Source organism: Camarhynchus parvulus, chromosome 4 (genome assembly GCF_901933205.1).
Source record: "Camarhynchus parvulus chromosome 4, STF_HiC, whole genome shotgun sequence".
NCBI classification, from domain to species: Eukaryota; Metazoa; Chordata; class Aves; order Passeriformes; family Thraupidae; genus Camarhynchus; species Camarhynchus parvulus.
The window spans coordinates 16,980,059-17,002,411 of record NC_044574.1 but is presented as its reverse complement, the minus strand read 5'-3'; the positions used below and the strand labels follow the sequence as shown (position 1 = coordinate 17,002,411).

The 22,353-nt window shown below is 38.4% G+C and overlaps 1 protein-coding gene across 11 annotated transcripts in view; it reads right to left on the bottom strand.

Annotated features, from left to right (window-relative positions):
* The window catches only part of SLIT2 (slit guidance ligand 2), a 257,601-nt gene extending 235,506 nt beyond the window's left edge, over nt 1-22,095 (bottom strand). For 10 of the 11 annotated variants that reach the window (XM_030946825.1, XM_030946835.1, XM_030946828.1 and 7 more), the window contains exons 1-4: nt 21,632-21,838; nt 19,836-19,907; nt 18,541-18,612; nt 1,434-1,505 (exon numbers count right to left, since the gene is read on the bottom strand). In XM_030946825.1, the coding sequence (XP_030802685.1) occupies nt 1,434-1,505; nt 18,541-18,612; nt 19,836-19,907; nt 21,632-21,807 (392 nt within the window). In that variant the 5' untranslated portion in view covers nt 21,808-21,838. Of the gene's footprint in view, nt 1-1,433; nt 1,506-18,540; nt 18,613-19,835; nt 19,908-21,631 lie in introns of all 11 variants that reach the window. The other variant, XM_030946830.1, reaches the window with a different exon arrangement.
* Between the last annotated feature and the right edge of the window lie 258 nt (nt 22,096-22,353).

Sequence of the window (22,353 nt, the reverse complement as noted above, 5' to 3'; positions counted from 1 at the left end):
TATATATGTATCTAGGTGTCAACCATTACACTGTAGGTGGAATAATAAAATGACCATAAATCCCTTTAATCTCATTCCTGATTGAGGTAATGTCTTTATCCCAGCTGAGGGAAATTATAAGAGACTCAACTGTTAATATACAACACAGTATTTGAATATATTATAATATTATAGTAGAGAAAATATTTTTGTTTGTCAGGAAAAAAGCCTTAAGCAGCTTTCTGGCCTAGTCATTTAAGAACTCATTAGATCTACAGGGAATTTCTGGAAACAAAGAATACATCTAAGGCAGTAGAATAAAACAAAATACACAAAAATAAATGTTTACAATAACAGGAGTAATTTTCAGTTTGCTATTGTATATTGCTATAAGGAGGGAGAAAATAACTAATATTTCACAACAGTAAAATAAAAATCAACCAAAAATAAAAGCATCACATTTGTTCTCAAACATAATTCCATATACTAAAGTGAAACAAGAGGAATCCTGCTTTCCTCCAAGTTGACTTTTCTTCTTCCAAGCACACAAGTGATGAAACCCAGTACAAACCAGCAATTTCAACAGCAGAAAGCTCACCTGGAGCCTGAAGAAATGTATCAAACATATCCAAATTTAAACAGACTGAACTGGTACAACCTTGTAAAAGCCTACTTAAGCATGTCATGTGTTATCCCTTCCACAACACATACCATAACTTAAGGTACCTTACAATTTATTTTGTTCAAATAAAACATTTTCTAAACTTTAGTCTACATTTGAACTGCACCAGAATTAAGCAGCTTCTTAGAAAGGACAATGGGTCAAACCATGTATTTTAAAATACTGCCTAGAGTAAAACATCATCAAACCAAGTAATACAATCAAAACAAAGAAGTAATTTTTATTTAAGGCAAAGCATTTAATCATATTTAATCATATTTTTTTCCCAGAGCTTGTGTTACTAGCTTTGTTTCCCTCTGTTGAGGGACACAGGAGAGACTTCTCTACAGACCTAGCATTTGCCAATGCCATCACTTTTCTGGCCAAGTGTGTATAGCCACAAAAGCAGATCACAAAACCTAAGTGCTTTTACAGTGCTCCATCTTTGGGTCTCCACAGGCACTTTTTAGCTCTTTTAACACAGAAACAATTAAAAAAATCTGAACAGGAGAAAAGGAAAATCAAAAGTACTCTTTCTGAAAAACTTCCTTACACAAGTGGGAATAAATGACAATATTCTCATACAAGTATCAGTATATGACCTGGATGTAAAATACAATTAAAAAAAAATCTTGCAAAGCAGTGAAAGAAAGTACTCAGTTTAAACAAAATACCAACGTTCCAAGACATATTTTAGCCCAATGCAAGGCAAAAGACAAAAATTCTAATGCAAGACAGAATAACAGACCAAATCCAAATTTTCCCAAATAATTATTGGACCATGCCTACTTACAGCCTGTATAACTTCGGAGTCCCCAGAAAGAGCAGCTCAGAAAGCAACTGGAGGTTATTTCTGTTTAGGCGCCTTTGGAAAGAAAAAGAAAAAGTTGTGTTAAATTACAAATGCTACAGCAATGCAATGCAACCACTTTGAGTTGGAATCCCAGGGCTGTAACAAGCTGATTTTAAAGACCAGAAAGGTCCATTAGCGGAGACATGGTCCAGTAGTAAATTTACCATGGACTAATTACATTTTCTGGTTTCCCCCAACAGACCATATTACCTATTTTATGAAAGATTTTGAATCTCTGCAGTGTGAACCAATCACTGAGTCAGGACTCCATCCTACATAAACAACATGAAAGCTAAAAATACAAAATCAGCAGTGCAAATTCAATTCCCTACCAACTCTATGTTCCTCTTAGTATAATGGAGCAGATAGACATTTTGTAACCATGAAAAGGTTCAAAGGAGCATGTATCAAATGTATACACTTTCAGTAAACAAGATAATATTATGTCTAACGATCCATATAACCTATTTATATAAATTTTAAAAAGCAAAGGAAGCTGTTACAGAAACCCTGATCAAATAGAAGTCAAAAAACCCCAAGGAGTCACAGCTTATATCTGGCATTACAAGGAGGTTTTTTCATGCAGCTTTTTCTCTTTAACTGCAAAATAGGAACTTCGAGGAAGCTAATTTTTTTTTTTAAATAGAACTTGATCAGTTGTACATAAGACAGTGTACAACAGAAAAAATTACAAGTGAAATCTGGACGGTGCCCATTTGTCTATGAAGATTCTCACTGAGCACGCTGACCAGGGTCACAGCTGCTCAAACTGAGGTGACAAGATCAAAGCCCTCTGTATTATACCCAGAGACAACAGAACAACCACTAGCCAAGGCAAATATATTCTATCCTCATGTTTTTTCTAAACATATGATGCAGATTATTCTTTCTACTGCATGTGACAGCCCTGGAGCATACAGTCATCCCAGTCAAGAAGTCAAGCTCAAAACAGGCTTTTGGTTGTTTTTAACAAATGCATCCACCACATGTGGCACCTGCCATTCAAGCAAAGCAACAGACTAGAAAAAACGGTTGTGTCCCATAAAATTTATCACAGGTCACACTTTGCAATGCATGATCCCTCAATAATTCAGGGCACTCATGGAAACCAGACTGCATGGGACTACCTGATACATACATATATATAGATATATAAACATAATCATAACAGTGGTTACACTTCATCAATAGACTCCTATCAACACATTCCACAAGGTGAAAAAATATACTGGGCATCAGTCTTGAAAAATTAAGTTTTAGAATTTCATAAAGGCTCAGATCATCTTGTTTGTGAGCCTTAGGGCTGAACTGAAATAATTAAGACTGTTTAGCCTCTCTGGGCTAATTTCTCATAAACACTGTTCCATACAAGGGTCTTTCCAGTTATTCCCATGTAGATACATAGAGACATTCAAAATCAAATTTTACACAGCTCCATGGTTTAGTTAGTTTTTCCTCCCTTAAATCTCAATGTGACTATTGATGAGAGTGAAATAATCTGAGAAATATCTTTATGCACACAGAGGGTTGCTGCCACACTTCAAATCATAAGCAAGCAGTCAGCTTCTTGAGTTCTAGATATCCATAATTCTAAGTGTTAATTTCAGGTTCTCTTCTGTTAGTCAAGCATCAAAAATCCTGATTTCTGTAAGCAGAATAAACCTAAATCACACATTTAGTGATTAAAAAACACCTAAGAGTGAAAGAACCAAAAAATGTAAGACTACACTTCTGGGATAAGAGAGGCGAGAGACAATGCATTTTAATAATTAGGGAAAAAAACCTTAATCCAGCAACAACAACAACAACAATCTAGATTGTGATCTTGCAAATCACATGTCCAAATCAGTAGAACAAAAAATTTCCATATAAAAGAAAGAGCTACAATTTAATGACTACTGGAAGACTTCTGATTTGAACACTACTTAAAAATAAAACCATCCCAACATAAATACAAGAAAGTGATACATTTTACTGCTTCTGCATCTACTGCATTTTCAAAATAAATTCATTTATAAATTTACTAAAGGTCAGAAAATGTCTGTCTATGTATAAAAGTATATGCCAAGACCACAAAACTTAGTTTAAAACAATTGTCTTCTACTGAAGCTACATTTGCAGTCCAACAAGATTTTGAAAATAAAACAAACTAACAAAAGAGTAAGTAAAAAAAAAAGAAATAGTTCGTTCACTGCTTCTCTTAGTTAAACAGAGACTTAAACCTCTAAGTCCATTTTTACAGATCCAAAATTACATGGAAAAGCATGTAGGGTAAAGACTAAAAAGTGAGTTTCTAATCAGTTTTTCAGGACAAAAATCTCTGTTGATACTTTGTAATAAATCTATTAAGTTTGGACACTAGACAATAATGATGAACTGTTACTGAAAGGGCAATGAAATTACTCAGTATCTGTATTTTTATAGAAGTTTCATTACATAAAATGACATAATATTGATGATCAAGTTCATCAGGCAGGCTGCCTTTCACTAAATGCAAGAGCAGTCTCACAAGGTCACACAGGATCACACAGAAGGATACTTCACCACCAAAATACTTGCTCTGCTATTTAATGTCTTAAACAGTTAACACCTTCCATCAGCAGTTTCTGTTATTACCTGTACTTCACATACCCCACACAGCTGAGTATACCTTTAACATACTGATGCATCTGCCACTCTACAGACTTTCAAATCTAGAGTTATGGACAGTAAATCAAGTTGTATTAATTAAACTAGCAATAAACAGCACTACTCTCATGTCTCACCAGCTTCTACCCTGTGAGATTGGAACTTCAAATTAGTGCTTCAACACAGAATTCTACTTTGACATTCAGAAGACTAAAATATTTGTTCTTTGAGCACTACACAGATTGAGGGAATACACAAATTACTGATTCCTTATGAATCTTGCATTTTGTATCTTCTACTTTGAATAGCTTTATCCCACTCACTAAATATTCTTTTAGAACTAAGCTTTCTCTACCAAAAAGTTGACTATTCCTTATTGCCTGTGACCAAGAAGATACAACATAACTAATTTTCATAAGGCAATAATGGGAAATATATCAAATACTTCAAAAAGAGACTTAAGCTACTCTTTACACCTAACAAGTTATAGCAGATGCTTTTAAAAGAGTCAATTTGCTGAGTTTTCTATATGGAGATTTTATGAACTAGACTTCATTGAAATACATTTTTCAAGACTACAGTAGGTAGTTCTGTCAATAAAAATTACATGAAAATGTAAGTGAATGGGAAAAAAGTATGCAGAGCAAGTCTGAAACAACAACCTGGTATCACAGTACACAACAGCCTCCCATTCAACAGTCACTATGAAGAGTTTCTAATGTTTGGAAAAAGCTGCACAAGGAGTCCAGAAAATACATTACTATTTTAAAATGGTTCACTGTTTTACATAGTTCCCCAACAGTTTCACTTTTTCAGGGGACCGGATGCTTCATTTTGCCTGAAATAATACCGATCCAGAACACACAAACATACTGAAACAAGAGTGAGTGAAAAAGATCCCCTTTCTCTCGAGCTGAAACCCAAGGTAAGCACAGTGGATCATGGAATCCAAGACTATAGGTTTGAAAAAACTACAGCTACTTTGAGTAAAAACAACCATAAACATTCCACCACATCATCTTTCCATGTTTTCATAGTGGCAGACACTTAGCACAGTTACCTAGCGGGCTATGCTTCTCCTGGGACAATGCAAGAAGAGAAATTTCAGTTTCACCAACTGAACTGCTCTCTCAGAACTGACATGGAGCTCAAAGTGAAGCACTGAAGAAACAGTGATGAGATATTTCATACTGTCACCATTCAGTTTTCCATCTGAGCTACAAATATTTGTGTTTCTCAACCAGAGAGCTCAGAAGAGGTGAAGCATTAGTGGTGTGAGCAACAGAAAATGTACTGAAGAATTTCTAACATTGAAACAACTTGTAAAGTCCTTTGGTAGTGTCCAGAAATAAACAGATGAGGCACCAGTATAATATAATTCTTTCAAGCTGCAATTCAAATATACTTTTTTTTTCCTTCTATTGTTGAATGGATCTTTAAAAAGAGATTGGGAAAACTTACACAGATAAATTTTTGAGCTCTTCATATTCAAGCAATGTCCACATACTACCTAAAGTATACAAAGTATTTCAAATACTTCAGTTTAAAATTCCCAGAGATCAGTAAAGACTAGAAAAGCATCTCCAAAGCAAAATTATGGTATAAGTATATAAAAGGATTTAAGGACAAAGAAAAAATACCTTTGACAAATGAACAGGTGAAAATACTCAATAAATGAAGCTCAATACCAACAGGCAGATAAAAAGTAAAACCTGGCAATTAGAAAAAAGAATAAGAAAACCTTACAAAAGAGTAAGTAACTTTTTGAAGCAGACAACATTAAGGTACACAAAAAAAAATGTGGCTTGATTTGAGCTAGTGGCAAGAGGCTATTTTAGTTGAAATTGGTGCATATATGAGTTTTACTTGTCTTCTGCATGCAGCCAGAGTACATGAAGATGACGACAGACAGAGGCTGGAGGGAGAGCACATTATGCTCCCAGTAGCAACGTATCCTAACCCACTGAAGTCTGGCCGTGCCACAAATCCATCCTGATGTGTCTCTCAAGTTTTCATGCCACAATAACTATGATCCAGTAGCAATTATGCATGGAGGAGGAAGGGAGAAAAAAAAAAATCTTGATTGCACTGGGCACAATGTAATCATCTGCAATTGCTATAATTCACACCCATTTGTTTCAGACTTGTTACAGCCTTCACTGTAACTTGTTGCTGATTCCACTGTATCAACTACATCCAGCCAGAGAAGGTGGAGGAGACTGTGGAGCCTCTCTGGGAAAACGAGCTGTTCCAGTGCTTGACTGTCCTCACAGGGAAGAAGTTTTGCCCTTACGTGCAGTTACACTCCCCACTTTGATTTATGCTTGTTGGCTCACCACAGCAATGAGCCTGGCTTGAGGTTTTTCATAACCACCTCACAAGTACTGGAAGGCTGCTCTTTTGTCCCACCTAAGTAAGTTTCAAATGGATTTTAGTTTAAGTAGATGCAATTCTACCCATAGACCCTATAGGACAAAAGAAGCCCTCAAAGATAACTTGAGAGCTGATCAAAGTTGTTTCAAGTCAGTCATAAATCAGCTGTGCTCTTTAATTAGAAACAGCCTATCCCATTGGGTGCATAGAGAATGAGTCTTCCAAAACCCTAAATACAGGACAGATGCATTTTATCCCACCGCCACTACTTCAGGAAAATCACTGAATGCTTCCAACCCACAAAGATTATTGACAGTAGAATTCATTATTTTTCATTCCTCCTTCAAAGTTAGCCTAGAGAAGTAAATACACTATTTGTACATAGTAGCACAGAGCACCATATAGCTTAGAAATTGCATTCTTCAAAGGAGCATATTCACACCTTCTGTTTGTCAGCAGATGAAATAACTATTACACCCATTTAACAGCTCAGTGAATCTCATTTGCAAAATATACATAACTTTAAAAGAATAAAAGCCTGTTTACATTACATTTCAATTTAAAATGGAAGAACAGGTCAGTAATCAAACTTCTGCACGTTCACACAGGAGCACTTTCTACCCACAACTGAGCCCACAAGGCTCCTTAAGTAGTTCCAAGATCTAATATCAGTTCAGGCTTTATGAGCTCAGAAAATACAGAAGCCACCTACAAAATTATCTAAGTACTTCAAAAAGAAAGCTAGTGCACAGCACCCAAACATTGCCATGGGCTGGTTTAAGCATGATGTCCAAAATTTTTACTCCAATATATGGAGTTAGAATAACAGACATTCGAATAAGCGATTCCTACTGCCTCAATAGAGAAATTACAGACTTAGACTTCCATCTAAAAGGAAGGCAAATCACTACTTTCCTACAAAAAACATTGTGCTATATCTGCCAGAGGCAGAAAATATTTGTGCATCCATGTCCAAAGCCACAATCTGCTGGACTTCAACACATCTGGCAACTGCTGTCTCCGAATGTGACTTGCATGTCATCAAGTGAGAGGAAAGCCCGAGGACTAAGAGCTAAGCAAAAGATTGTGCCAGTTTTTCCATTAAGAACTCTCTGCAAAGACAATTTCTCTAGTCAAACTACTCATAATCTCATTAAGCCTAACAATATCAAGTTCACCAACCACATGAGTAAAAACTGGAATCTGAGAAGTTCAAGGCTGTTCTTACAGCATTTGGATGTCCAAGGTTTTCCCCAGGTCAAGAACCACTTAAGTAGGACTCCACTTTCCAGGCTAAATAGTGACTAGCTAAAAAAGACATTTAAGTTATTCCCCATTTAATTTCAAATATAAATTAGATATTTGTTTCAGTAAGAAAAAAAAATTCTGAACAGTAGCAGGACACTACTGTGAACTCAGTGTCCTATTTGGAGGCAGTGAAAAGTACTTCTCAGCTATAGTACTACATTGAACTAGTGCATGCTACTTGAAACCTAAGGTATTTTCTGTCCTTCATTTTCTTCTCCAGTGAGTTTGATGTCAAGTCCAAAATTACCACACTCCTCTCCTACCCCAATCAATTCTTCTACATTATGCAAAACAGTATTTTGTGCTGTCAAGAGTTACTCACTTCGCCTTTTTATAGCTTTTTCTTCACTATGAAGGAAAGACAGAAACTAAGGCTGCTGTTTTCTGTATCCCTTACTGTTTCAACAGAAAAGATTTCAATAAATATTTAGTCTTTATTCTTGTTAATTCTGCCTACAGCACTAAAAAGTACAAAAAACACAGTAAAAGTCAGGAAACTGCAGGCAAGGAAGCCTCATCTCAATGCCTGAGAAGGCGACTGGGCAAAATAGTTCTATTTTAGACACAGTAAGGACACAGTGATGACTGGGAGTGGTCAGCACAGATTTAAAGCTGAGAAAATGATGCCTAACCAGCCTGGCAGCCTCCTACAATGAATAATGAACATGGCAGATGAGGGGAAGGCAGTAGATGTTTATCTTGACTTTGGTAAAGGTTCTGACACTGCCATTCATAATGGCTGTCCTCACAGACAAACTGATAGAGTACAGACTACAAAAGCAGATGGTGAGGTGGACTGAAAACTGCCAAAAGTGCCAAGTTCAAAGAGCTGTGGTCAGGGGCACAAAGTCCATTTGGAGAACAGTCACAAGTTATATATTCCAGGGGTCAGCAATGGAACCAGTACCGCTCAAAACTTCACTCACAACCTGGAAGATGGGACACATTGCACCCTCAGTTGCAGATGATACAAAACTGGAAAGAATGACTGATGCACTAAGTCTGTGCATTGCCTTAAAGTAAGACAATCAGGCTGGAGCATTGCTTGAAAAAGAAACTTAGGAAGGGCAACAAAAGGGAAATGGAAAGACCTGAAGCTGGAGAAGACTAACTCCATAGAGCAGCACACACTGGAGAACCACCAGTTGGAAGAACAGTCTAGGGTGCAGGTGAATAAGCAATTCAGATGAAGCCAGCAATGTGCCCTTGCACAGAAGGCCAACAGCATCCTGGGCTGTAATCATAAGATTGCTGCCAGCAGGTCAAGGCATGTGGTCCTTCCCCTAAAATCAGCACTGGTGAGACGTCTGGAGAGCAGTGCCCAGTGCTGGACTCCCCAACACAAAAGAGACTGGACCAAGTCCAGGGAAGAACTGTTAAAATGACAAAAAAGGCAGATTGAAGCACCTGTCACATTGGAAGAAGTTGAGAGAGCTGGGACTGTTTAGCCTGAGGAGGAAAAGTCTCAGAGATATCTCAATGTGTATAAATACTTCATGTGTACAAATAAGTGATGTGATTCCATCCCAAGTAAGGAAAACTTTGCCAGACTCTTCTCAGCAATGCACAGTGAAGGGACAAGAGGCAATGGGTACAAATCAAAGAACAGGAAAACTGTATTTCAACTTAAGAAAAGTGTTTGACTGTGAGGGTGGTCACACACTGGAACAGGCTGCACAGAGAGGCTGCAGACTCTCCATTGCTGGAGAGATTCAAAACCCAGCTGGAAGCAGCCTTCAGACACCTGCTCCGATGGACCTTGAGTTAATTGGTAGCATGGATTAGACAATATACAGAGACTTCTTCAAGCCTCCACAATCTTGTGAAGCTCACTCATGGGATTCTATTCTACAAAGTACACCATAAAGAAGGAAACAGAAGTTATAAAACATACTACATGTTTAAAACATGCTACTCCACAGAGTAACAGAGGTTCAAGTATCAGATGAAACGAGAATGATTTTGACAATGCCTGGGATTACTTCCAAGAAAGAAAAAAATAAAAAAAAGCAAAGAAAGAGGGGAGGTGAAGCTGATCTAGTAGGTGGAATTTAGCTGAGGTTTGAACAGATTGTTTAGAAAGACAAGAAAGGCCTGCAGATAGTTCTGATAGGCTTGTAACTGTCTTTCTGGCATAAAATTACCACTGTAAATTTTCACTCAAGTATTTTTCTAGAGCACCTGTACAGACATCCTGCCAAACTAAATCAGAATGGCTGGTGCGCCTTAAAAAAATGAAGGGAGACTTTACCATGTTGTATTTGACTAACAGTCTAGACTATTATTAAAGACAAGCCAGCACAATGAATACATACTATGAAAGAAAATAGGAAAAAAATGTTTCTTCTGATGAAGTTTCAACCAGGCTCTTCATAGTAAATGAGGTAATATAACAGTATGAGTCACTGAAGTTGCAGCCAGATCCCTCATACATTCTGGAGTTTATCTGTAAGACTCCAGATAGAAGTGTGGTTGCTGCAATCAAAATAAGGAGCATCTAAGATAATCTTTCAAATATGCTATATTAAAATGTAATGGCAAGTCAATTTTCACCTGTGGCCACCTAATATTAAATCAGCATTTAAAAAATATTGAACTCATTCTGCAAGAAATAAATATGATTTTTAAAGAGTAAAACTAAAATGTGTAGCTTTAAGTTTAATATCTGTGCTCTATAGAATCCATTTAAAATAGCTTCTGAACAAAAAACACCATTTGAAATAAAAACATTGGCACAACAGCTCTGCAAAATCAGATCTAGCTTCACTATTTTGCAACAGTGCGAATTACCCATTTCAGAGGAAGTAAGAAAGAAGAGCATCCAGCAAACAATGCCACAAAGGATGAGCACAAAACAGATGTGGGAAAAATAAACAGCCTTCCTGCCCTGGAATTTGTAAAAAGGTCTGCAAAGAGCAAACAGGACTTCTCACTGCAATTTGACTTCTAGACCTATAAAAGGAGTCCCATGAGAAAAGACACTCAGATGAATAAAATATAATAAAAATAAATAGCGGGCATTGAGAAGTCTTTTAGAAGAACATTGCTCTTGGAATTAGTTTTATAAAATATTTTGTAGTGTTCTGTAATCAAAATGTAGCTATAATTTAATTTTTTAAAAATCCATTAGAACACTGCATCTTTTTATATACTGTCTTCAAAAACAGCCATTGTCTCTCTCTGATTCAAAAGACTTTTTAAAGATATTCAAGGCTTTCACAAAAGCCTGCTAATACCAAATAACTACAGTAGTATTTTTAAATTATTTTTCTTAAGAAACTATTAATACACATGGCCTGTATAGTTCATTATAATTCATGTACTATAGTCCCACATTCCATTGGTAAGTGATTAACACCACAGGCTTTGTAGTCTCCTCCCTGTTCTAAGAGGAGGAATGTGTGGTGCATTGCCCTTAAACTACGTAAGACTAGCTAGAAGAAGGATTTCTCACATCCATGATTAACAAGGAATAACTGTTCACCCCCTTCAGGGCTGTTCAAAACCAGGTCTCTCTACCTGAGCTCATTATTCTTCCCTTACCTATGACACATCTGTGTGAAGGAATTAACTCTTCAAATGCTCACAGAGTGAAGCCACACAGGTGATTAAGTACCAAGGGCACAGGGAGGAGACAAATGTAACATCAAGCAGCCTTCAAAAGCAAGCACATGAATAACCCCACGGGTTTTAGGCAGTCAAACCCAGACTTCCCCAGCAGCTGTAGTCAGACTGCCCAGAATGTACCCCAAATGAAAAAAAATTAGTTCTCAGACTCCAGTAAGGAACTTGCACATCACAATAAAGACCAGCACTCAGTGAGAAAAGAAACTTGAGACTAACTTTCAGCTAAAGAGCTAAGAATTCAATTTAAGAGCTCAGTACAACTTCTATACTGTGTAACACAAGGTCTTATCCCTAAAAAATTTATTTCATTGACACACTTTATAATCAAGCAGAAGATGAAATATTGCTCATTTATCAGCTGTGCTTTTAGGACTGATAGTGATAGAAATGATTCCTGGAACAGTGGTTCTACTGCTAACACAGCATTTTTGCCAGGGATCCTAAAACTCCACATTAGCCTTTACACCTACGTGTCTGTAAATTGGGGGGAAAATTTTTTTTTTTGCTTCAGCTAAAAAACCAAAACTGCATCATAAAAACAGACATTTAACATTTTTTCCAGAAGTACCTGCTGCTAAATTCTGATCACATAGCTTCATAGAAGTGAAATCTAAGGTTTCTAACACTTCTGTAACTGAGAAGACTATATACTATCAGATTCAAAACTCAGGAAAAAAAAGTTCAGCCCAAGCCTGCGTATTCTAGAATTAATTTATTGATGCAGCTCACATTTAAAGAATCACAGAAAATATTGTCATTCCTCTCTTAAAAAGTATTTTTCTACTTGGGATTTACATTTTATTGATAAAGTTAGTCAATTTGGAATAAAACTGCAATCTCATGCCACACATCATAAGAGAATAAAATATTAGCACATAGGTTTATTTTAATCTCTGGACAGCATGGTTTTTTTCCCCATCAGTGATTCAGTAAGTCTGCACCCTGAGAAAGAGCATACATGTAATACAGCCCTTTTCTAGACTAGACAGAAAGGATAGTATTTGTTCATCTAGTCTATTTTGAAGCAGCTGTTAACAGCCCTTGATAAATGCCCAGGCCTGCTGGGCAGTTATGCCCAAGACAAACTGTATTTGTACTTGTCTTCCTAGATGGAACACTTCACTTCTCAGTCTACCCTGCAATGCATGACTTTGTCAGATGAGATGCTCTGTAACACCCCATACATTCAGAGATCACAGTAACTGCCAAGTCGGTTTTGATTTCGTAACTTCAAAACCTACTAATGCAGTGTAATAGTTTACCACGTTTATCTCAGTAAGTTAGAGCTCAAATGGATAACTCTAACTCTCCCATATATGAATACAACTAAACCCCGCTTTATTTTATTGAAGCCCATTTAATATTTTTGACAAGATGATCTTCTTTGTATTGAGGCTATAATTAAACCCATGTGCAGCTGAAGCTGCACACAGTAATTTGACATACCAATCTGTATCCTGTAAAGAAATCCACCTAGTACTACAGTTTGTTTACTAAGTAGAAAGAACTTTTTCTTGAAGCTATGTAGTTGAAATATACTTTGCCTTCTATGCTATGACACATCTGTAAGTTTCAAATTGTTCATCTACAGCATGTACAAAACAATACCGACTTTCAGTACTACTCAAACACTCATAAGTACACACCTAAGTAAGTGCTCTCCTCATGTTAACTTTGAATAACTTGTTTTAATGTTTTCATGGAGATAGAGCCCAAATAAACGGCAAGTAGGGACAATTCCTCAGTTTGTCATTTTAGAACTGTGTTGCAAAAATTTAGAAAAATCAACAAACCCTAACAAAACATTTAATTCTCGAAATATTTCATGAAAATTGAAATATTGCATCAGTATGCATTGTAAGAAACATGAAAATTCAATGGGTAGATTTCAGTTTAAAAGCTCCTTCATGTACCAGCTTGATGTTCAGCATTCTTTTCTTGAACTCATGACTGCAGCTTACTCACATCATGTAGCTCAGGGGGGCTGCTTTTCAGGGAGGTATGGTGGGGGTATTTAACTCAGACACCAACTCAGAAGTTGAAGTTATTCCTTTGAGAGTAACATTTCATCTGCACACCAGTTTTTAGCAGAAATAGGTTTGGTGGGGGGACTGGTGGCTTATTTTTCCTTTGTTGATGGGGTTTTGGGTTGGGTTGGTTTTTTTCCCATAGTTTGCCTTTTTTAAGTCTACACAGGTAACACTTTAGAACAGTTAACAAAATAAATGGACACTTTAAAAATAAAATTTGCTAATTCAAGTATCAAAAATAGGGAGGCTTGGCCTGGAAACTTTTTAGGCCACACAAGTAACCTTTCTCACAAGAGTAATCAGTGAGACCACTCATGCAAACCAAGTTATTCACATGGTAAATGTCTGCAGAATCAGACTCTAAATTAGCATTTTAGGGCCATACTGCTCCCTCAATGGATTATTCATAAATACAGGAAGAAAAAAAGTAAGTAATTTTGAAACTATTGCTGTAAACTCCTCCTATTCTGACATTTTTTCTTGTCATAGCCCGAGCATAATAAGAGCTAGAATCCCAACTACTAGATTTAGAAAACATGTTTGGAAAAATTATGATTGAAAATTTTTCCTATCAGCTGTTTTTTTTTTTTTAATAAATGAAAAGGTAACTGCTGTTCTCCATAAACATGTGAAGAGTCTATTTAGCCCTAAAAAACTTGACAATCCTCTATTTCTAGACTACATGGAACTGTAAAGAAATTTTAGATTTAAGAAGCTTCTTACAGAACTGGTTCAACAGTCTATGGTAATTGTCTTCAACAAAATTTTCATTCCCTCCAAATGACAACAACTTGTAAAAACATTGGCATATTTTGAGAAGTATTTGCAACACCAGAGAATGAAGTGAACTTGGGGATAACAATGGCCTACACTTACTAAAAATTATTTTTAAAGCTGTGTCTAACAGTGTCAGTTTTCATAAAGTGGAAACTTTCAGTTTATCTTCATCTTGCTGTCTTAATACACTATTTCAACTAATATAAACATCACACCCAAGATGACAGCTTTATGAAGAAAGAAGAAACAAGTTTTTGATTTCACATTCTCATAAGGAATTGTTTCAAAAAGTTTTGTCCCCCATAATAAGCAGTGGTCTCTGGAAATCCATAAGTGTTGTGAAAATCCTCCATTTCTTGACCCTTTCTGTCTTCCTGCCATGAAGCATATTGAAAACCACTGCTGACACATGACTGTGGTCTCTGTAAGAGAGGTTCAAAACCCTAAGAGGCCACATCCAACCCTCTCTCTATGGTACTTGCCATTTACTGAAGAGCCATATACTCTTTAGAGGCTCTGCTCAAGAGCATGGGCTCAAATAAGTTACAGATAAGATCTGCAGGACTTCCTTTATTAAATACTCTAATTATTGCAGATGTCAAGACTGTAATTAGTCCAAGAGTTTTTAGCATCACTTCAGGATGTACCCAAAGGTACAAGTTGTCCCAACTGAACTTCAGTGCTTACAGCCCATTTCTTAATCAAAGAGGGTTGTTTCAGCAGACAGAACATCTACACAACAAAACAGACCATGCAATTCTTCTGTTCAGCAGCCAGTCTGTGAAAAAAATCATATTTGTGTCAGACAAGCCAGTTCAGGCAGTGTTGTACAAAACTGGCTTGGACTGGAGCCTTAAGAGCTCAGCCCTTAAGAGCCTTCAAAGCCATCAGAGATAGGAACTAAGGGAACACTGCAGTGTATAGCCATTTATTTGACTTTAAGACTTCTCCCAGAAGTATCCATCTAAAAGGCTTACAGCAATATCAATTCCACCAGTGTTTCTCTAGCTACTACAGCTTCCACAAACCTGAAACTTACTAAGTTGCAAATTTACACCTTGCTTTTCCCCTCCTATTTCTTAAGTAGCAGGCATAGGCACACAATAGTTTATTGCAAATGAAAACTTTTACTTTCATTCAGGCTGCTGTAATAATAATCACTTTTTACAGCAGTATTCACTGCAGCCTTGGGTTCCATTGCACTTGTACGATTACACTGGTGTGACACAAATTCCCATTGTGGAGCATATTAGGTCTATAGGTCACAAATAGCTTTGTGTACGTACTAACTTACATTGTGTACTAAAGATACGTTATTTTATTAATTTATAGGAGAAACCACCTGGCAGATTTTTATGGATTTAATAAAATTCAATCTTAAGCAGATATCTTCTGAGGAGGTCAAAAGTTTCTCCTCTCTGACATTAATTTTTCAAAGCATTTCAGGTCCTCCCTTCCATTAAAAAGAGCTGAGGATATCCAGCATTTTGAATGATCAGACCTATAAGTGAGCATTCACAAGTAACTCATTAACCAACCAAACAGTTCCTTGGAAATCAGAGTTACTGGTGTAAAAAGAATTCAACTGAAACTGCAGTTAAAAACAAAAAAAAACCAAGAAACAAATAAAAGCCACCCAAACAAAAAAACCCAAGAAACAAACAAAAAGCCACCCAAACAAACAGACCCCCAGCACTTCACTTAGAGAGATGGGCATTTCTTTTTTTCCCCAAAGAGAAACTACTGTGAAAGCCTGTTGTTCACACTGGAGAGTATTGAAGAACGGGAAATATCTTTTAAAATTAAGCCTGTATACACTAGCACAAGATATTTCAATATAAGCGGTATTACATGTAAACAATCTTATAAATTAAATGGACTTCATTTAAGCTGCCCTGAAGTTCTCTTACACCCTCTGCTTGCATGCTAAAAGGTCTGTATCAGGTATTCTTTGACAGCAGCTTGGCACATTACACTTAGAGTGAGAATGTGACACCCTACACTCACACATTGAAAAAAAATTAAAAAGCTTTAAAGTGCTTGCTATTTAATGTATAAAAGAAAATACTTGAATGAAGTACCCATAGGTTTCCTGAGAAATCATTTTGGATTTCAAAATCCCAAGGAGATGAACTGGCTGTCAGATAACAATGTGCCTTCATCAGACAGACTTGGCAGTTGTAAGCAAGAAGAATTTTCTCAGCTTTTCCCCACAAATATGAAATATTTGCTCTTAGCAAACAGCTGGGGCAGTTTACAGACATCCTGCATATATATTCAAATTACAAGTCACCCACACACCTAACATGGACTGAATTCCAGCAAATTAAAGAAACTGACAAGTGTTGGAGCAGATGTAATATAACTCTGAAGAAAAACAATCTAACTTCTTAGGTCTAAATAGCTAAGTCTTCAGATAGCATAGTCTGCCTGCTGAAGGGTGAACAAATATAACCCACAAAGTATCCAAAAGTATCAAAATTTCTCTTCAGAACTAGTATCTTATGTAAATGGAAAATAGCTATTGTTTTCCAAATATCAAGGGAAAACCAAAGAAAAAATGAAACAATGTAATGGCAAAATACAAACACATCAGACAAGTAAGTTTTAACTACTGAAGTTCATTTTTCTCTGGTAAAACAGTTCTATACTTCAGAAATATTACCAGTAAAAGCCTTGACGTTTTTCTGAAATTTGTTAATGAATCACATAGCAGGATCTTACTCTGAAATAGTTAAGAAATAAGGCTGCTGATAAACTGTTTTAAAACTTTGTAAGTATTTGTTATCTCAGTGTCAAACCATATACATAGTATGGACCTCTTAATGTTTTTCATGTTTCACATGAGTATTTACTTTGCAATATGAACTACACTGCTACTTAATTTTTTATCTAGACACCATAAACCAAATTTAGGAATATGCATATATTATTCCAATCTATCCCTCAGCAGGAAAAGCTGTTTTAAATTCCTATACTTTGTACAAAGTTGAAAACACATTGTAAAAAAGCATTGAATTAAGTGTTTTAATACTACTTAGAAATGCACAGCCAGTTTTTTTTTCCAAAGAGTAATCTATCTCATTAAAATTTATTTTAAAAAAAGTTACACTACATAACACCAACTTTTTAGGTCAAAAAGTTACTTTGGCTTATTTGAAAAAGTAAGGTAATTATCTCAAGTACATAATATTTCAACTGTTATAGAAATATCATAATTACACTGGTGGTTACTAATTCTCTTGAACAGCTTTGTCTAAATGACCAACCAAACCATAATAGTTTGTGGAGGTTTTCGTTTTAAACCCACAGTAGCTGTGGGTACAAAGCAACTATAATAAGACAAACTATGCTCAGGCCAGTGCTGTTTTTCAATTGAGTACGGTAGAAATACGTCTATAAAGTTAAAGCAGCAGCAAATGAAACACTGAACAAGACCTCAGAGGCATGCTTAAAGAAAAGGTGATATAATGAAAATGCAACAACTACAATGCCTAATAATGAAGACACAAGTCAAGTTCTACAGGAACATATATATTAATATTTGCCAGGCTCCAGACTATGTCCAACAATCAGCATCCTGCCTTTAACAAGTCAGTTGTCCCAAGTTTTGCAATAAACTTAAAAATATTTTCATTTGAAGTTTAACAAAATAACAAGGCACATACTGAAAACTAGCTTGGGAATTACTCATTTTCTAGGTTTCACTGCAACCAAGCAGGTGTTTGTACTTCAGCTTCACCAGATAAGGTCCTCTCATCTCTGTTCCATCTTCTCTCACCACAGTACTCAATTTTTTTAAAAATCCAAATTAAAATTATTTTTGAAAACTAACAGTTCATATTTTTTCTAAGCTTTTGTAAAAGCTTTCCTCATAAAAAAAACTGGAGTAGAATTCAATCACTGCTATGTAACAAGAAAACATTTTATAGCCAGTAGTTACTTCCAATAAGGCATTGTATAAAACATGAACACTACAGGTCGGAGAGCCTTCTTTTGGAGCATTTAAGTTCTCAAAAGTCCTTGTGTATTCAAGATTAAAGTGAAAATATTAGATAGTACTGAAACCATTTCCTACGGGACAATTGCAGTTTTCACTTTGACTCCAGACTGCTCTTGAATGCTCTCCCCCAACCAAGTCCCCTAAACACTGCTTGAGAATTTCTTATTTTTCTTGTGTATCAGTAAGGCTAGAAATAAGAAATTTAAAAAAAAGTATTTAAAAAATCTGAAGCCTGAGTGCCTTAACACACAACTAATTTGACCCCCCAAAAGTTGAAACTTTTAGAATTAAATATACTTACAGCCTCTCCAGTTCTTTTAAATCCTGGAATGCTCCTCTCTCAATAGTACTAATCTTGTTCTCCATGAGCTGACTGAAATATAGAAATTTTTAGATGTAAGTTTTAATATCTCTAAGATAACTTTTCACATTAACAATGGTCATTTAAAGGCAGCCATATACTCTATTAAAAAATCCAATAGCTATAGTAGAGTGACATCCCCTTTAACCTTCTGTATCCCTGTCACCAACAATTTACATGGGCTCATATAACCAAAAGTAGGAAAATAAGCCTTGATAAAAGAAACAGGAATCATTATTAGATTTGCTCATTTACTTAAGGAGTCACAAGTTATAAAGCTACACACATGCCTAGAGGCTGCATGCTCAAATGCACACAGATCACTGCCCTTCGGCAAGCTGTGAGACTCCAGTCGAACAGCATGAAGGTGATACCAGTCTCACACGAGAATAACAAAACCAAAACGCTGAATTGTGGTGTTAGAAGAAACAGCATCGAAAGACTGCGCAGAGATTTTAACCGTAAGAGTATCCCTGTTTTGTAACAGAGTCAAAAATTACTACAATGTTATACTTTCTTCAGAGAAAAAAGGAAAAGGATTTTACAAGACCACTCACTCAAATTAAACCGGCCTTAACAAATAAGCTAAGTAGTTAGCTATTTCCTTCAGAAAGCAACCAAAAACCCAACCAAAAAATGAACAAAAAAACCCCACAAACTATCACCAAATTTTAAAACCTTGATAATGCTTGAAGAAAAAAAATTCAAACAAAGAAACAAAAACCCACCCAAACAAACTATCAAATAATTCCTTCCTCAACTTCAGTGGTAAAGTTTCTGCTTTGTCCAGAAACTACAAAAGAGCAATAATAATCACCTGGGACTTGCTTTTAACATTCACTAAAGGAATAACTTTTTTCTTAATTAACTCCCTTATAGTTCTGGTTGAGAGTACGCATTTATAGTTCACACTGAAAATTTCACAGCCCTAAACTGAAGTAACTCCAATGGTTATTCATCCAATTTTAGCAACTCTTACTTGCAAGCTATGTGCTAAATTAAGTCCTCAAGTTCTCATAATCTTAAGGGGAGTTTAAAAACATTTAAACAAATATTATTTAAAGGAATTGCTCACTTGTGCATAACAGTGTATAACACGTGGCAGAGCAGTTTTAGGTTCAGATATGGTAATACAGTAGCTAAAAAGTGATAACCCATCCAGAAAATGAACTGAAATGTAACTACAACCTCTAGCATCAGTCCTGAGTTATCAATGAGTGAAAGAGAAAACTTACAGAACTCGAAGGTGCCTTAGACCAGCAAAGTCAGTCTTCGTGATTCTTGTGATGTTATTTCCATTAAGATCCCTAAGAAGAATAATTTGTAAGCAGCAAAATTAAAACATTAAAACACTATTTTTAAATTGCTTTGTTTGTTTTCAGGGGCACAGCATTTTCAGAAGTTAGGAGACATAAATGAATGCAACAAACCATTCTTACAATTAACACAATTTGAGTTCCTAATTTCCAAGCAGCTGAAATACGATTTACCTTGAAAACAATAGTTTGAAACTTTGTAGCAGGAGAGCCTTGGAAAGTCAGTTCTGCTTGCCATTGCAAAGCTCATGTTTAACTACAATCTTTACCAATAGAAGAGTTCAAGGCTCTATGTTTGGGGTTATAACTCCGTTAAGAAAAACCACAAGACTTAGCACATAGAGGTATAGCTATCTATATACCTATATGCTACAAACTTTATTTGACTGTTACAAAAACTAACTGAAAAAAATAAAAAACAATTTTCACCATTTCAAGCAATTTTCAGATTTCCCAGTATGGCATAGGGCTTAAATACCTATAACAAATATTAGGTTTCAAACAAGCATTAAGGTTTCAAACTGCTGGAGTAAGTGATGGGAAATAAGGTTTTACCAAAACTAAGCTCTCCACTTGCTACACAGGAAGCTATACTAACTGCAGAATGCAAAGCAAGTTCAGAAGGAACAGAAACGTGTATTTAGGCCCTAGCATTTCTCATCATACTTCTATACTACTTTTTCTTCTCTTTTTCATAACTTTTTGGGTTTAAGAAATAAACATCTTTCAATTCCAAACACTACAAATAAAACCAGACTTGGCAATTCATGAGATAAATTTTTAGGAAGCGGTATTACATGGAAGCTATTCTAACAATTATAGCTCATTCCCAACGTAGCTAGGGGGAAAAAAAAAGTAGCATGTTTTTAAGCGCTTTATACCACATATGGCCAAAACACCACTGTAAAGAAACCACACGAGTCCCAGGAGGAACGTGTCCCTGATACTCTTCCTGAGTGAAATTCACCACTCCAGACGCGCGTTCACATGCCAACATTTAAATGACTTATCAGAGAGTAAGAAATAACGCGCACACCACTTCCACTCTCAGGACCCCTCTGAAGGGCAGCCTGATACAATAAATAACCGGCCAGAAACAGAAGACAGCCCAGCCGCGGGTGGAGGGAGGGATCACCCTTACGGCACCGCTGAGCGCCCTGCGAGAGCGGCTATCGCACCCCGGCGTGCCCTCGCCCGCCGGCAGATGCGCGCCCGCCCCCCGCGCCGGCCACCGCGGCTCCGCAGCGGGAGGGAGCGCTGCGCGCCCCGGGGCCCCCCTGCCCACGCCCGCAGAGCGCGGCGGGGACGCGGCCCGGCTCTGCCCCGGGGAAGGCGAGCCGTAATAGCCAAGTTTGACGGGAAATGGGCGCCGGCGGGGGGAGAGGCCGCTCCGCCGCCGCCCCGGGGCGCCCCCCGGCCGCGGTGGTGCCCGCCCCCGCTGCCCGCGGAGGCGGGAACCGCGCTGCTCACCGCGGCTTCCCGGGATGAAAGGCAGCGGCTGGGAACAGCGCCCACCTCTTCCGTGTCTCCGCGCATCGCTGTGAAACGGGCACGGCCAGCAGCAGGAGAAGGGAACAGAAAACCCCCACCCAAAGGGCGTCGGGACCCTAAACCAGGCCGGGGCCGGGGGCCACCTCAGCCCGACAGCCTTTCGGAGCCCTGAAGGGAGCAGGGGGCCGAGGGGCGCTCGCCGCCGCCCCGGCTGGGTTACTTACAGCCTCTCGGTGTTGCGGGGGATGTTCCTCGGGACGCCGCGCAGCGCCAGCCCGTGACAGTCCACGGTGCTCCCCGAGCAGGAGCACTGCGCCGGGCACGGCTGCGGCGCCACCGCGCCCGCCATCGCCAGCAGCAGCCCCAGGGACAGGGTGAGCTTCCCCCAGCCGCACATCATCACCGCCCGCTGCAGCCCAGCCGGGCCCACCGGACTCGGCCCCGGGGAGGCGTGGGGCGCGCCGCCCACCTCCTCGCCGCGGGGAGCGCTCGGGCAACTTTCACGGCGCGGAGATAGAGAAGTCTTCTCAATCCAAAACCAAGTCAAGAAAACAACCCCGGCAAAGTGAGGCGGGTGGCACCGGTCGGCGGCTGAAGGCAACTTCGCTAGGCGCGGGGCCGCGCCCGGGCCGTCCCTCGCTGGCCCGTCGGTGTCTGGGAGACGCGGCACTTGGGTCTCGTCTTCACACGCTCCCTGCGATGGCGAAGCAACCCAGGGGTCTCAGGGTGCGGTGGAGTTGGGCGAGCTACTTATGCTCCTCTTCAAAGCCGTGACTCCTCGCTGAGCCCCCGGCGAGAGGCCGCGGAGCCCCGTCCGCCCAGCGGCGCTTCCTGCGCGGCGGCCCGCGCAGCGCTGCAGCCGCTCCCACGCGCGTCCCCCGCCGCGGGCCGCTCACAGCCCCACGGGGGGCGGCGGCGGGGCTGACACCGCGCACACACCGCCCTG